Genomic DNA, 16,715 nt, shown 5'->3' with positions numbered 1-16,715 from the left:
TGACGTTAAGGTAGTTACTCTAACAGATGGAGCACGTGTGGGGTGGCTGTAAAAATCATATTTATCTTTCATGCATTAAGGGCAAAAGGTTGGTTTGGGATGTGTATGAGCGTGTGTGCGTGTACACGTGGATGTTTAAGTCATTCTGTGGCTCTGAATCCTTTGTGACCAGCAGCTAACACGTGGAAATCGGCCTGCAGCTCATGCTGCTGGAGTTTAGAACCAAGTATTGTTTGCTCTGTCTCTTCAGAGAGATTCACAAGCAGAATGGGGTCCCCGTCTAGGCAAGGAACAAAACACCAAACCCCAGGGGCCAGCCGTGCTCCATCCATGCTCTTTGCATTAAGTGTTACACCAGCCTGTGTTGCTCGGGGTGCTGAGGTTCACGGGTGGCTTCGAAGTCCTCAGAGGGCCCATTCAGCAGCTCACACATCTCCTTGGGCTTCCAGGAAAAAAAACTAAGCTTTCAAAATGAGATGTTATCCATGTGCATCATTTTAGGTAAACTAAAAGCAACCAGCACAAGGCAAGAGCCTCCACCTGCCTCCCCATGAAGGCTGGTGCCAGTCTGCCTACCTCCAAAAAAGCATTCCACACTAGACTCATGGCCTCTGCCGGCAGAATTTTTGGCTTTAAGATAAGAAACTTTTGTTATCAGTTCTCATTCACTAACTCAGGACAGTGAAAACAAGCCAGAAAATCTACAGCTCATACTATTTAAGATAATCCAGACCATTTAGACAGGGGCAGATGGTAAGCGCTCATACAAGCGTCTCATCCAGCATTGCTCAAGAAACACTTTCTCCCAGCAAGGGGCTAAAACACGCAGTCAGCTGATGCAAGTACTGCCAGAAGAAAGCATTATGCCTGTGGTTTTATGCTGGGATGACATCGTGTATTTTGAGGTTTTCAGAATCTTTTTACCATTATACAAGATAAACCAACCAAAAAGAATCACATCAACAGTAATTAGCATGTTAAGCTTAAAAGCTTCAGAATGTAATAGGTGGGTAAAACGTATTTTTAAAAAAATGATCAGTTTTGGTTGTTGGGGGTTCTCAGAGGAAGCAGCTGAGATCCACATGGACTTTCTGCAAATGAATTAAAAGATGTTATCGACAAACTAATTGCCAAAAACAAAGAAACTGTTGATGCATTTTGCCATACCATGAGGTGAGAAAGAGGCTACACAAGAAAAGCAAAAATCAAATTAATTTGGAACAGAAATACCCCAAAATATGCTGTCCAACTGGGACTCTCACTATTTGCATTTTCTCTTTCACATACTTCATTTGGTTTTTGAAAATTAACTGCAAAGTTTCATGGAAACAGTAACAGAAGCAGCTGCAGAGCTCTTAGAAGGAAAATGTGCTTGGAAGAATGTTCACACAGTGACATAATTAAAGAGTCTCCAACCCTACAAAGTTTCTAATTCTATTTAACTTTATAAAGATGTAACACCAAGGAAAAGCTCAGGGTATTTATACAACATAATAAAACACTATATACAGCATCCCTGCTCACCTTTGTACATAGATACAGAGTTCCAATATATCTACTTAGCAGTGAGAAACATTCTTCAAAGTAGAGTAGAAGACAACCTGCCAAGCTCATTCTACTCATTTCATTAATAACTTTAACAATGTCCCAGATTTGGGGAAAAAAAGAATTAAAAAAAAAAAAAGTCAAATAATGGAGTCAAATAATTTTCATCTGTTTGCAACAGAAAAAAATAATTTACAGATAGCTTCAGCATGACATAAAACACACTGGATCGTCAAATCCATTTTTCAAGAGGGAACTGTTACACTGTGTTTTACAGACATTTCAGCTGTAAGAGAACATTCTATTAAAAAAAAAAAAAAACACAACAGTTGTGATGTCACCAAGCATTGTAAGTGGAAATAGAACACATGACACATTGTAGAGAAAGTCTAAACATCTGTAAGCACTTATGTTCATAGACAGAGCCGTGCTGCAGAGTGGATGTGGTTAATTACCATTTGATATACTAGCCTTCAGCACACAGGAGATGGTGATGAAGGATAAGGCTTGCAGTCTGACCTGTGCCATTGTCCAAGTATAACAGACATTCTAGCCGGGTTTCAAGGGATCTTTCTTGTATTATTCCAAAGCCACAGATACTAAATACCTCACTGCAGATGGCTTGCGTAAGAGACAAATAGTTACAGTGACCAGAAAAATGCATAAAATAGGAAAAACTGAGGATAAGCACCTCCCAGAAAACTGCCACTGTCCAAGAGCATAAATTGAAATAAATCCCTTTTAGCAGGGTAAAGAAATAAGTTTTTATTTGGTCATTCAGAGCGGTTAGGTTGGTGAACGACTATTTCTTAATCACCATCTTTTTGTTGTTGTTCTGCTCAGTGCCCACATTTCTGAGTCTTAAGATTTTCTCTCTAAAAAAGGAGAACGACTAAAAAAGTGTTTCAAGAACCATTCCTGAAATGATGCAATACATTGAGGAGTCCCAGGACATTTGTCACGCAGCTGTAGAATCTGAGGGGCAACTGACATGAGCAAGCATCGCCCCCTTGTGCTTCTGCTCTGAAAATACTTTTCATTTTGTAGGTAAGCTTCAACTGCAAGAGTCCCAACAGAAAGGACACTCAACACTGCAAAATGACAAATGTAAAACCAGTAACAGTCTAGGGGGGAACTAGGCTCATCGCCGTCTGAATGCACGTGATATCCTCCAAGCGTTGGGCTCCTCGTAGCGGTTGTAGAGGGGTTCAAGCCGCTGCTGCTTTTTCTGTTTGCTCAGTTTGGTTGGGTCGGAAACCTTGAAGAATGCTGGTGCAAATTCCACCAGCCAGCGTGGGTCAATAGTTGTCACTTCACGCATGTACTCCTTGGTGGTCAGCACTAGCTCATGATACACCACCCTGTAAAAAGAGAGCAACTTGGGATATTAGTATTTCCAAACAAAAAGAGGCACGGCAAGTGCTGCAGTATGTAAGCTCACCCTTTTATCTCTGATTCTTCCCTCTTTAAGCATAAGACTCTTTATAAGCTCTGATGCAGGCTATATAAGAGCTATCCAGAAGAGTCATCATCTTTTTCCTCTCCTACCTCACACCTACTCTTCAGCATAAAGCTGTTCTCTTCTGTTTAAAACGATTCATTCTCTCCCTCAACATTTCAACACTGAAACTCCATTCCACAAGACAGGAACACAATCACAAGGCTTCAGTCCCAGCCTTGGTTTGAAAAGTAAGTCTCACATCTGCACAGGCACAGATTTTAGCAGCAGAAAGAGCCAAAAGCAGACTTGAAACTTTTCTCACTCTGCTCCTTGCTGAGAAGTCAGCAGCCTATACTTCAAGCTGTATTCTACAAATAGTGCACACCATCGGCTTCTCAGTTAGAAAGTCTGAACTGAAACAGAATTATGTAACAAGCCCTTCCTTACCATTCTGGCTGTCTGTTGAAAAGAGCACTGGATGGGTGGATATAGACCACCTGTTGATCAATGAGTGTCCGATAACCCTCCTGGGGATCCTTCTTTGCAGCATTTCTGAAGAAGCCGCTGCAGATGGCCTTCTGGACTCGAACCGTTGCCTTGCCACAGGACACCACATCCAGCTTGTGTCTGCCAGAGAAGAATTAGGGAGAAAAAAAAAATTAGAGTTCTCCACATTCAGGTAGAGCTACTAACAGACTGATAGGTTTTGTTTAGCTACTATGGTATAAGAACACTAAGAAAACAGTCAGTACTCATCCTTTCGGATGTGCTCACCTGTCCATAATGCCCAACATCTGCTTGCGGATGTCCTGTGCCCTGCGTAAGGACCGGGCTTGGATAAAATTTTCATAGCACCAGGGATTTGAAAACTTATTGTTCTTCCAGGAATTGTAGACAGCCAGCAGAGTGAGGTGGTCTCCTTCCGTCTGGTGGAACTTGGCTTTCTTTTGATCAGCAAGTGCTTGTTTATCCTAACACACAAAGTATGCATCCATCAAATACCGACAGACACTGACTCCTCATCACCCATACCGTGCTTTTTTAAGTCTACCCAGAAACAGATCATATAAAATGGGGAAGATGACACAAAATTGAGTGGTGAATTACTAAGGATTACTGAGGAGCATCTAAGTGTCCCTGGGACAGCTCTCACTAAGCCAAACCTACGCTTGTATGACAGGAAAGCCTAGAACTGCCCTTGCTGAAGCCAGACTTGCTGTAGGCTCCCTGAAGACTCTCACAGGTGACAAGGACCTGACCAGGAAAGACGAATTCTTTTTTTTTTTTCCCCTCTCCTCATTTTATTTAATTTCTGCCCCTCATTTTGAAAGAGCACTTCAAAGGAAACTAATCACTTATACTGTAGGCAGTACAAGCGTGAATCAAACTAGGCAGTTTTATTGCTCTTGAAGCAACCTCAATGACTAACCATCAAAGGTACTGAAGCAGTATTTTTGACCCCTCCATCCCTCCTCACTTGTCCAATCTGCTCATAAAAAGTTAATCAGACACTGTAATTACATAGTCTGTTAATTTCAATTTTGGTCTAAGTTGCAGCAGGCCATCATAATGAAGAAGTAATGGTTACAAGAAGAGTCTGCTGTGAAAGAATACTACCACAGCACAATCTGCTGCTTGCTGACTTAAAAGTAAGAAAGAGAATGCCAAACTTCTAACTTTCATCTTCCCATCTGCAAAGTAACTACCAACATCCATAGCTACAAGGTGTTTATCCAAAAGGTACATCAGGTATGTAATGTATGAACCAACAGTCCAACCAAGCCACAGGTTTATTTGGGTAAATACACTCGCTCCTTAAGACCTGAGGCAGGCAACAGAAAACACACACAAACTGTAACAATTCTTGGCTGCACTCCTTACCTTTGGCCTGTAGAACACATTCTGTACAGACAGCATGGAGACTATGGTCAGCATTTCCTCGCTGCATCCCAGATGTACAGACATGATCAACATCTTGCACAACATCGGCTCCAAGGGGAATTCTGCCATCTGCAAGAAAGATGTTTCAGGGTACCCTCTCAGAAAAATCCCGAGTTCCCTCTGCAAGAGAGGAAAACTCTTTCTTCCATGCTTTCTTATCAAAACAGTGTGCTTTACCCAGAATAACTTTATTCAACATGAAACAAATTATATACACACTCCCAAGGATATCCCAATACTTACAGGGGATTATTTTAGACAAATACATTTGCTTTTATTAGAGAAGTAATACCTGCTCTTTAAAAAGCAAAGATACATAACAACTACTCCCCTGTCATCCTCTAAACACTCGCAACCCAGCCAGCACTATGAAGCATTCTATTTAACCTACCCTGCGCCCAAGTCGAGTGAGAAGTCCTTCATCATCCAGAGCTCCCAGAGTGTACAGCTGCTCCATGGCAGTTATGAGAGTTTCCATTGGGGGAGCATCCATAAAGTCAAAAGAGAGCAAATCATTGATGCCCATGGCCTGAACAGAGGGAAGGGAGAACAACCAAGTTACAGCACTGAGGAGAAAGAAGACACTGAACTCAACACTTCAGATAATCTGCACTGGCCCATGGCTTTCACCTATCATTCGGTTTTCTGGTTTGTTTCTTCAGTACTGTTCCATACCTCTTGCAAGCAAAATAATTCCATCTAGGCAACATATAGGTTCAATGATGGATTTGAGGACTTCCTGCCTTGTAAATAAGTGTGACATAACAGCCTCACTGGACATTAAGTATGTCTCCAGCCTTCCCCTTTCCCAAAAGAGGAGAAAGACAGACATTTCCCCAGCTTCCGTGTACTGAGTTAAGGTCCCATTTGTGGGCACTCAGAAGAATGATATACGCTTAGAAGATGTGTATCCTTGGGGAACAAAACCTACTCTAAAACAGTGTATTTTATCTGTCCGTGTTTAACAGAAACATACCTTACACAGGAAACGCACACTGCTCATAAGATTCCTGTATTTCAAGTCTCTTGCAACTAACTGTTCTGCTCAGCTAAGACTTGTAATTTAGGTGGATATTCAACACTAAAACCCTCAACAGAAAAATGCAGGAGCAAGCTCAGTGCCTAAGAACTGCATGTGATGCAATCTCCCTTTCAAAATACCTCTGTTCACTAGGAGGATCTGAGGCTTATAAAGACAGACTTATTTATTGAAAGGCTAATGATCAGGCTGGCTTGCCAGAAGTCAGAGAAATACCCACCTTCAGGGAGAGCACTGTACTGGCCAAATTTGTTCTCTGGATTTCAGGCACATTGGTGGTTAGCATTTCATCTCGATAGGCACGCTCTGTATACAGCCTATAGCATTTTCCTGGCCCTGTTCTCCCAGCTCTTCCTGCTCGCTGCTTTGCTTGGGCCTAAAGATAAAGAAAAGAATCTCAGTGAACAGGTGTAAACAAGTACAGTTGAAAACAAGTCAAATGAAATGATTAATTATTCACGATTTTATTTGTATTATTAGAAAAAGAGATTTCCAATCCAACCAAGGTTCCCACTACAGTTCCTTCATACGGCCTCAAGTAATCTCAATTGCCTTACTTTGTTTCCACGGTCTTGGACCATCATCAAGACACATTAGCAGCAGGAAAAAAAAGCGTCAAATACAGAATGCTCACCTGTGAAATTGGTGTAACAACCAGCTGGTCGATTCCAGTTTTGGAGTTGTAAACTTTCTGCTTTACAAAGCCAGGATCAACCACATAATATATTCCATCAATAGTAAGCGATGTCTCAGCAATGTTAGTGGCAATGACAACCTGCAAACAACAGTGATTCAGTAATCAGTGCTGTGTTTGGCTGGCAAGCCAAACATGCTGCTCAACTTGAATAATCCATCCTATGTGATATAATCAGTTCACTGTAGATGATATAATCAGGTCACTGTAGATTCAACTCTAATTGTTTAACATTAAAAGGAAAAATGTACTCAGGAACTGAGGAACTGCGAAAAATTATCTACAGTCAAGAATGGTGAGGAGTTAAACCTCTATCTACCTTTGTTTTAGATTTGGACAGTATGGGAAGAGAGCATAATAAAATTTGCAATTAAAAGCAGGTGAAATATCACTGTAATTTTGTACACAGGCTGCAATGATTTCAGGGAAAATTTCTGCCTATCATTTAAACACAGTCCATATTGATAGAAAAAACTTCCACAGACTGTATCTCTAGGCATTCATTAGCCGTCTTTTTCTTCAAAACTACCCCATTTCGTCTGAAGCGGTAACTAACAGAATGAGAAGTACTAAGAAAAAAAAAAAAAAAACAGCACAAGATGAAGCCACCCTTAGCTGAAATTACCTTTCTGCTTCCTGGTGGGGCTGGGTCAAAGATCCTGGTTTGCATCTCACTGGGTAAAGCTGAATATACTGGCAGGATAATTAACTCTGGAACATCAGGTCCTAGAGATTTCATCCTCTCATAGAGGATCTCACAGGCAGTGTCAATCTCTTCCTGACCAGTTAGAAATACCAAGATGTCACCTACACGGAAGTAAAACACACACAGAATCAATTCTGCTCAGTACAGCTCCTGCATAACCAGCCCTCACCTCTTCCATTTAAAATGAAGAGATCCCCACATTTGCTAGCACCTGGGCAACAATTTTTAGCCAGCAGCAACAGTGCCAAAGGCACTATTTTACTCCTGCTTCTGACACATGATCAGTGACTCAAGAAGACCTGAATTACCAATCACCCTAGATTCACCATCCCTCATTCACTATTCCCCACTCACCTGGTGGCTCTGTTAAGTGGATCTGCATTACTGTAATCAGACTAGCATCCAAATAATCTGTCTCTGGCTCTTTTGTGTATAGGATTTCTACTGGGTATGTTCTGCCAGGAATTGTGAAGATTGGAGCTTCATAGAAATATTGAGAGAATTTCACAGCATCCAGTGTCGCTGACGTCACTATCAACTTCATATCCTGCCGTTTCTGTACCGTCTATAGCAGGAAAGAAAGTTCTCTGGTCATTTACTGTCTTTGGGACTATTAATACATAGCATTTGACTTCAGTCAAAGCAATACTTCACATTACAAAAAGAATTATGACCAGCTATATCAGGCGTTTTGACAGATTCCAAAACCTCTATAAGTAAAACAGGCAGCTCATTCCAGCATCCATAATTTCAAACAATCAACCACCAAGGTCACATTTTAAACCTTTCTCGGCAGCACCTATCAAAGAAAGCCTTTGTCAGAGAAGGAAGGAAGAGCAAAGCAAGAACATTGATCTGCTCATCCATCATTACGAGCATTCTGGAGTGCCAAAGCTCATTGTTTCTGTGAATTTTACTTGATTTATCTTCACCCAGCAGCTCTTTTTATGAAAATCCGTACTACAGATCCTTAGGAGTACTTGCTTTGCTCCTGAAGAGACTCTTAGAAAACATGAATGAACTTGACTCGTGTGACCTTGCCTCTCCTGAGGGGCTCCTACCCATACATAGCATACAGAGGACACCAAAGCAATAAAATCAAATGCTATATTACCTTCTTCAGGAGTCCAAAGAGCACATCTGTATGAATTGTCCTCTCATGGGCTTCATCCAGCATGATAATGGCATACTGGGTCAGATCAGGATCTATCAAGCACTCCCTCAGTAACATACCATCTGTCATGTATTTGATGACAGTTTCAGGGCTAGTGCAGTCTTCAAATCGAATGGTGTAGCCAACCTAGAAAGAAGAGTTGAATACAAAGCAATGCTCTCTTATCACATCACAACTGAATCTATAGAATTAAGTTATTAGCACCATTAATTCCCAGTTTCATTATTCTGACAGATCATTTTTACAGCCTACATGGGAAGAGACATGTGGACATGAACAAATAAACTAGCCCCAGCACTGATTTTTCCAACTTTTCTCCATGCTTATTCCGGCACATTCTTCAACGTGGAAATTCACCTCTTGTCCCAAACAGCAACCGAACTCCTCTGACACCCTCTTTGCTACAGACATCGCGGCCACTCTGCGAGGCTGAGTACATCCGATCTTTCCTCTTGATGTATATCCCGCCTCAGCCAGGTACTGGGTAATCTGGGTTGTCTTCCCAGACCCTGTCTCTCCAATAACAATCAGAATCTGGTTGTCATGCACAGCCTAAAAAAGGTCACAACAGATGCTCTTGTTAAAATTTAAAAACCAAGAACAAACAAGAATCAACAAAGTATAGTTCAGACTAGACTGAAGCATTCTCACTGACCAAGCCAGCAAACTGCTCAATCCCTTAGCTGACTCACCCCTTTGCCCACGTGATCCTAGTTTCAATTTTGATTTACATTAGTAAATACCTGGAGCTTTACTAAAATATACAAACACACCCACACAAGTTATTTAAAATAATTATTCTAAGCTACAGTTCCACACTTAAAATTATCAAGTGGCTATTCATCTGTTAACAGGCTGGAACAGTATTTATATTAAATTACTGCTTGTTCAAACAAGAATGACATTTCAAGAGTCTTACTTGTATCAGCTGCTCCTTCAGTCTGAAGATTGGGAGACTCTCTCTCTGCTCAATGATAGAAAGCTGTGTCTTCTTACCATAAGAGGCTTTGTTGCCACCAAATGCATGTTTCTTCCACTCTGGGATATCATTGGGCATCATCCCAATACCTCGCATGTTTGCAGCTATTTGTCTTCCATCCACTAGAAAAGAAACAATTTCATCATCACATTAGGTTTGTGCAGCACAGATCCCAGTGATCCTGCTCCTAACACTCCATTATCCTTGCCTTCTACACTTTTCTTGTGCATTTAAGTTTATATATTTTGTAAGTTCCTACACATACGTTACCTCTATTACACTAATTTCCATGTTAAAAAAAAAATGCTTTGCCATCCATCTTGCTTTTTGGTAATGAATCTTGATGGACAGCAGGATATACCTGCACGTTCCCCTGACACTTCTATTTTGCATCAGCAAAGACAAATTTCTTCTTTATCTCACTTTTAAAGTGAGGCAGAAAAACACGTTATCATGAGCTAGGCATTATGGTATTTCTCCTAAGTTGCTCAATTACCCCAAAAAATGCACAGTTCATATTTAGATGTGTTCAGGCATACCATCAGGGAGAGGATCCACCCAGTGTGTGTTGAGACCCATGGGAATAGAATCCATCTCTGCTTCTCTTTGTGCTTGTTTAAGTTCTCGTCTTTCTTTAGCTAAAGCACTCTGCATCATTGCAGCCTGGGACAAGGAACCATCCGGATTCTGAAAAACAAGAAAAAAAAGTTGAGATCTCAAGTACTCCCAATGTTTCAAATTAAATTATCTTTCTGTCACCACTGTCCTTCTGAAGTTTAGAACATTTTGGTTCTATTGCTCTATTTCACTGTCACCAGCTAAGTAAGAACACGAGTTTGTAAGTAAAGAAAGGATCTTGAGTTCAGTGACAACATTTTTCAGTGCTCTAAGTAAATGCCTAAGTGGAAAACTGGTTATTGGTTATTAAATTCCCAAACATTTATTTGATTAAATCAAGTATGCTATCTTTAGTCTTGAAAATCTCTTACCTTTACTATTTTGATGGGACTCATGTCCATGCTTTGTTTAGTATGACCTCGAAGGAATGGTGGCTCTTCTTCAACTAACTCAATCTCAAGATCCTCATCTAAAATCCAGAAGCGACAACTTTAATAGAAAGGTAAGCACCTTCTTTCAGCTACACAATAACAACAGTACCTCTTCAAATAGTGCTCCCTGTGTATTCTTAATTATCACATAATTAGCCAGTGTTAAAAATGAAAACACTATATAAAAAAATACACAGATATTTGATGCATATCCAAATGTAAGGCTGGAGCAATCCTAGTTCCAAATGTTTAAGAAATTGTGATTTGTTTCACATCCAATCTCTTTTTGAATCAGAACATGTCCAGAAACAGAAAGCATATACAACAATAAGACTACTCGGAAATACTACCTTCTTCATCATCGACTTTAGGAAGAATCCCAGTCTCCTCATCAAAGTCAGGAAACTCTTCCTTAGAAAGCACATTAGCTGCAATCATCTGAGAACAGAATGAATAAAACATGAATTTAAACCAAAGAATGAACACAGCTTACGCCCATGATGTCTCAGTTCTAATGATATTACCAGACTTGCATATCAGGAACAAAGGAACGTTCTGATTTCAAGAGGGCTGCACTAATAACTAAGTATCACTAAACAGGGATGCCCCAACTTGCTGTGATCTCTGGAGACAACTTGGTCCAGCCTCCTGGTCAAAGCAGAGCTAACGTCAGAGTCAGAACCACGCTACAAGTCCCAGTTCACAGGAAGACAGCAATTTAGATAAGGACTAAGTTAAAGAAACAAACAAGGAGCTGTATTCTAGTCCACAAAACTCCCTAACAATTTTACTGAGCAGCACCTTATTTCCCCTCAGTACAAAACATACCTGTTTTATTTCCCATTTCTCTGGGTCTGAAATTCGGGTGAGGCGTTTCCGTTCCAGGGTGTCATCCTCCACCTCTGGGGCATTCACCAAGGACAGGTGGCTGGGTCTGTCTGGGTTTCTCATTGAAGTTTCTTCATTGGTTTCTCCAACCAGGTTCCTCCTCCGGTTTGGATTCAAGTCTTCTCCAGTATCTTGATCAACATCCTACATCAGATCGATTAATCAATCAGCTCTACCTAAATTTCACTTGTCATTAACAGCAGCAATTTCTCTAACACGAAAACACTGAGTGTGTTTCTCAGAAAGAATACTACCAATGACAGCCAATACATTAAAAAATGTTATTTTGTGTTGTTTTTTTTTTTTTTTTTCTTTCTAGTATTATGAGCTGAGTAAATCCCAAAGTCTGGGACACTCTGCCTTGACAACTGCAGTGATTTCATTCAAAACAAAACGCTTCTCTCCTACAGATAAAGGAAGCCAAGCATAGCCACTGCCTGAGGTTTGACCTGTCACATCGCTAAGTGACAAGGCAAAAAATCCTGTTAGTACAGTTACATCAGAAGCACGCAAAAAAGAACCTAAGGAAAACGAGTAAAAAGTAACAGATCACTTAGAACTGTAACGCATACTTAATAAGTGTATAATGTTTAAAAAAAAAAAAAAAATAGAATAGAGATTACAGGATGCCCAGTGCCACAGAACACATTCTATACCTTCATGCTCAGGCTGGTTTTGGATCCAGTAAAGGATAACACTTTGACTTTTACTCTTTGTCCTTTGCTCACAACATCGGCAACGTTGGCAACCCGTCCTTCTCTTCGAAGCTCTGAGATGTGGACCAAGCCCTCCCAACGCTTCCTGTAGGTGAAACAGAGAAACGTATGACATTGACCATTATCACTCATGCAGTCCTTTAGATCATTCAAAGTCTAGATTAAAGTATTTTGTTGTCAACTAATTGTGTACATTCATACACTGTGTTTTTTTCTAAGGAGAACATTATCTGCTGTCAGACTTATTTTGCTGAACCAGATCTTCATTCTGGCATCAAAACTCATCATGTTTTATTATAGCATCATCTTTTTAAGACACTAGCAGAAAACAGAACACCGATGGAGCAGTACCAGATTTGCTGTGAACATCACAACATACCTTAGTCCTTCCAGCTGCACAAAGCACCCAAACTGCATTATACTCGTGACTTTCCCATTATATATGTCTCCGATGGAAGGCTCCTCAGGTGGTGGACGGTCTATGTGCTTGTCCCTCCATCTCTCACTGCCTTTCTCGAGATACTTCTCTCGATCCCTCCGGTCCCTACTAGGACTCCGACTCCTGCTCCGTGAGCGGTATCTGGATTTTCCCCTGTTCCTATCCCGAGTCCTTGAACGAGACCTAGAGCGAGATCTGTGCCTTCGTCTCCTGTCCCTGCTACGGCTTCGGCTCCTCCTCTTCTTCTTTGTCCTAACAAACCAACATTACATATTTGCACGTAAGAACAGAGCAAGCAGGCAATATTAACTGCCAATATCCATCCCTCAAAGATATTCTAGAACCATACCGGTGGTCACTGTTCCTCTGTTTGCCTTGCCTGTCTGCACTAGGCATCAGAGCTTCAAGTTCTTTAAGCGCATCAGCTGCCACTTTCACATCATCTTCATCCAGCATATTCTGCAAGAACAGAGAATCATTCTGTATGAAGGCTGATAAGAAGTCGCAGAGAATTAATCTACAGAACAATATCATCCATCTCTATTAAGAAAGAATGCAAGTTAAAAAAAGAAAAGATGAAACATGAAGGAAAAATGGAATTATGGTCTTACCCTTATGTTGGGATTGTCCGGCCTGCAAAGAGCTGGAAACAACTCCTTCAACCTTTCCTTTTCTGATTTGGGTTTGACAATGGTCTCTGATTTTGAGGTTAATAAAACAAACAAGCAAAAAATAAATAATTAGAAGGTCCAAAATGATCTATCACCAGCTTTTCTGTAATCAAATGCAAAGCTTAACTTTCATCTGAGCGCAAAGTTAGATACAGATTTTACAGAGATTCTCTTCAATGATGATGTTACTTTCCTACATAGTTATGCATGAATCTGTGAGATATTAAATAGTCTGAGCAGTGTGCTCAGTATGTTTGTTTTTTTTGTATCTGAACAGCTTTCCTAACCCACCACTACTAACAGAGTCTTCCACATGCAACAGAAGGCTATGAAGATCTTGCCTTATAAGATTAGAATTTGTACTACATCAAGCTCATGCAGTATGGCTAAAAAATAAAAAAGACTAGGAATTATGTTGTTTAAGTAGCTGGTTTTCCTTTTTTACACCTAACTGATGAAAGGGACAAGATTACACACATACCTTTACTTGTAGTTGGTTTTGATGGAGGCCGCATTGTCTGTATGAGACGGAGCAAATTACTAATAAGGGAATCCTGCAAAATTTAAAACAATAGGTTAAGAAGCATCTGCATTACTTTTGGTCATTCTTACAAAACACAAAATAGAGGTAAATAGGGCAAAAAAGGCTCAGCTCTTAAGATGTTCACTTTAAAAGAGAAAAGTGCTGCTACATTTTGCTTACACCCAAAAAACAATATAACTTGAATCTGAAAGTGATTAAGATAAATCAATTTAAGTGATTGTTCCACTTATTCTTTAAGTATTTAAGCCAACTACAGTAGCTTCTGAGAAGCTCATTAACCCCGCATCTAAGTACCACAAAATGCTTTAAGCTAACACTTAACTCCAAGAAAATTTGTTTCTTCCGTATTTTATATGCTAAACAAGACAGGAGACAGTAAACAGCCTCAAAAGGAGGCTTCACAAAGACTGTGAGACAGGGAGACTCAATCAGACATGTATATTCAGGTGCTAAACACTGCGTGGTTTTCCAGGTGAAGAAAATCAATAGTCAGTCCTCACAGCTCTCTCTGACACACCAGGACAAAAACATGTAAGCAACACCCAGATCTCACTCACCGTGAACTCGGCACCATTCTTCAGAAGAACAGCTTTAAATGTGTCAAACGTAGTGTTTTTCTCAGCAAGGCTTATGACAAACTCGGCTGCAGAGAAGAAGCAGAAAGTAAATCAGAGCACAGGACTGGAAAGACTACAAACAGCAGGGCAAAAATTGTTCTGTGGCATCTGGAATATCATCTCCAATTCTGGGCCCCTCAATTTAAGAAGGACAGGGAACTGCTTGAGAGAGCGAAGTGCAGAGCTACGAGGATGATTAAGGGAGTGGAGCATCTCCCTTACAAGGCTGAGGGAGCTGGGGCTCTGTAGCCTGGCGAAGAGGAGACTGAGGGGTGACCTCATCAATGTTTATACATACATAAAGGGTGAGTGTCAGGAGGACAGAGCCAGGCTCTTCTCGGTGACACCCTGTCCTGGTTTCAGCTAGGATAGAGTTAATTTTCTCCTAGTAGCTGGTAGGGCACTATGTTTTGGATAAGGATGAGAAGAATGTCGGTAACACTGATGTTTTAATTGTTGCAGAGCGGTGCTTGCACTAAGCCAAGGACTTTTCAGCTTCTCCCTCTGTCCTGCCAGCAGGCAGGCTGGGGGTGCAGCAAGAGCTGGGAGGGGACAGACCTAGGACAGCGGACCCAAGCTGGCCAAAGGGATATTCCATACAGGGTCATGCTAAACAATATATAGGGGGGCTGGCTGGGGTGGGGGGACCAGCTGCTCAGGGGTAGGCTGGGCATTGGTCAGTGGGTGGTGAGCAATTGCATTGTGCATCGCTTGTTTTGTATGCATTATTAGTGGTACTACTATTATCATTATTTTTTTTTTTTTCTTGTCCTAATAAACTGTCTCTATCTCAACCCACAGGCTTCACTTTCCCGTTTCTCTCCCCCATCCCAGAGATGGAGGAGGAAGGGTGAGCAACCGACTGCGTGGTGCTGAGCTGCCATCCGGGTTAAACCCCAACACACCCAGCGGTGACAGCACAAGGGGCAGAGGGTGCAGGCTGGAACAGCGCAAGTTCCCCTTAAATACGAGACAAAACTTTTTAACGCTGAGGGTGGCAGAGCCCTGGGACAGGCTGCCCGGGGGGGGTTGTGGGCTCTCCTTCCCCGGAGACATCCAAAACCTGTGGGACCTGACCCAGGCGTTCCTGCTGCGGCAGGGGGCCTGGACCAGGCGATCCCTCGAGGCCCCTTCCTCCCTCAGGCCCCTTCCAGGCCCTGCCGCTGGGATCCCCGGTATTTGTTTACATGGCGGCGCCAGGCCCGGCCGTGGCGCCCTACCCGCCGCCGCCTCAGCCCCACTCACCCAAATCCTTGTCGTTGATGCCCAGGTGGTTGTCCAGCTCCGTGCACACCTTGGAGACCAGCGACAGGTACTCGAGCTTGGCGAGCTCCTCCAGAGCCACCAGGTCCGCCATCGCTGCCCCCTCACCGCCGCCACCACCACTTCCTTCCGCATCCGGCCGGCGCCGGAAGCCGCGAGGGGGCGCCGCATGCAGCCTGCCCACACTGACCATAGAGAGAGAAGCGGGCGTGCTAGAACGCCTCGCGCCCACACTGACCATAGAGAGAGAGGGTCCCCCACGCTGATCGGGAGGGAACCAATCAGCGCAGCCGAAGGAGCGAGCGGGGCTCGTGACGCGTCTGTTGCTAGGCGTTCCCCGCCGCCGCCGCCATGTCGGCCTTCCACTGGGAGGCGCGGCGCAGGCAGGCGGCGCTGGAGCGGCGGCTGAGGGTGAGACCGGGACCAGGACCGGGACCGGGAGGAGGCGGAGAGCGGCCCCGGGACGGCACTCACCGCCCCCTCCCCGTTGCTTCCAGGCCATGGCGAGCCTCGAGGGGGACCCCAAGCACAGCCCCGGCACCGGCGTGACCCCGAGCCCGCCGCCCGGTGAGGGGAACGGGACCGGGAAGGGGGTGAGGGGAGCGGGGGGTGCTCTGAGGCAGAGCGGCTCACGGCGGCTCCGGTCCCTCCACAGAGCCTCGGATGTCCCACTGCTGCTGCCCCTGTCACCGAGCACCCACCACCAGCGCCAAGCTGCCCGACCGCTTCACGGTAAGGGCCCCGGCACCCAGCGGAGTCCCAGGGAATGGGCGTTAATTTCTTGGTGTGACTCCTTCTGGGCTCTGTTTGTGGTTTTATTGTTATCACTTCTTGCTTGGTTTCAGTAGGGCTCACGGCTCAGAGCGGTAAGGAGGCGGTTGGTGAGTCCTTTGTGAATAACACGGAGTTAGCCCTCAGCTCCGTCACACCCCGAGGAAACCAGAGTGGTTTTTCACGCAGTGCTGTGCTGCTGAAGGATTAATAATATCGCTGTTTCACTTTTAGGCTC

The 16,715-nt window shown here is 43.0% G+C and overlaps 1 protein-coding gene across 1 annotated transcript; it reads right to left on the bottom strand.

Moving 5' to 3' along the window:
• Positions 1-1,490: 1,490 nt before the first annotated feature.
• On the bottom strand, positions 1,491-15,813 carry DHX8 (DEAH-box helicase 8). Its single transcript, XM_084301225.1, has 23 exons — positions 15,689-15,813; positions 14,384-14,469; positions 13,764-13,836; positions 13,223-13,308; positions 12,961-13,070; positions 12,552-12,863; positions 12,113-12,257; positions 11,397-11,600; positions 10,919-11,006; positions 10,509-10,606; positions 10,059-10,206; positions 9,460-9,641; positions 8,898-9,092; positions 8,481-8,666; positions 7,721-7,931; positions 7,286-7,467; positions 6,601-6,741; positions 6,187-6,342; positions 5,319-5,456; positions 4,868-4,996; positions 3,761-3,957; positions 3,434-3,613; positions 1,491-2,906 (listed from the first exon to the last, which is right to left on the bottom strand). Exons 1-23 carry the CDS (start codon positions 15,798-15,800, stop codon positions 2,687-2,689), a joined length of 3,579 nt encoding a protein of 1,192 aa, XP_084157351.1. The 5' UTR covers positions 15,801-15,813; the 3' UTR covers positions 1,491-2,686.
• Positions 15,814-16,715: the final 902 nt, after the last annotated feature.

This window comes from Netta rufina, assembly GCF_964035555.1.
Source record: "Netta rufina genome assembly, chromosome: 24".
NCBI lineage: Eukaryota > Metazoa > Chordata > Aves > Anseriformes > Anatidae > Netta > Netta rufina.
The sequence above is the reverse complement of the archived record's forward strand: the minus strand, read 5'-3'. Positions and strand labels throughout refer to the sequence as shown.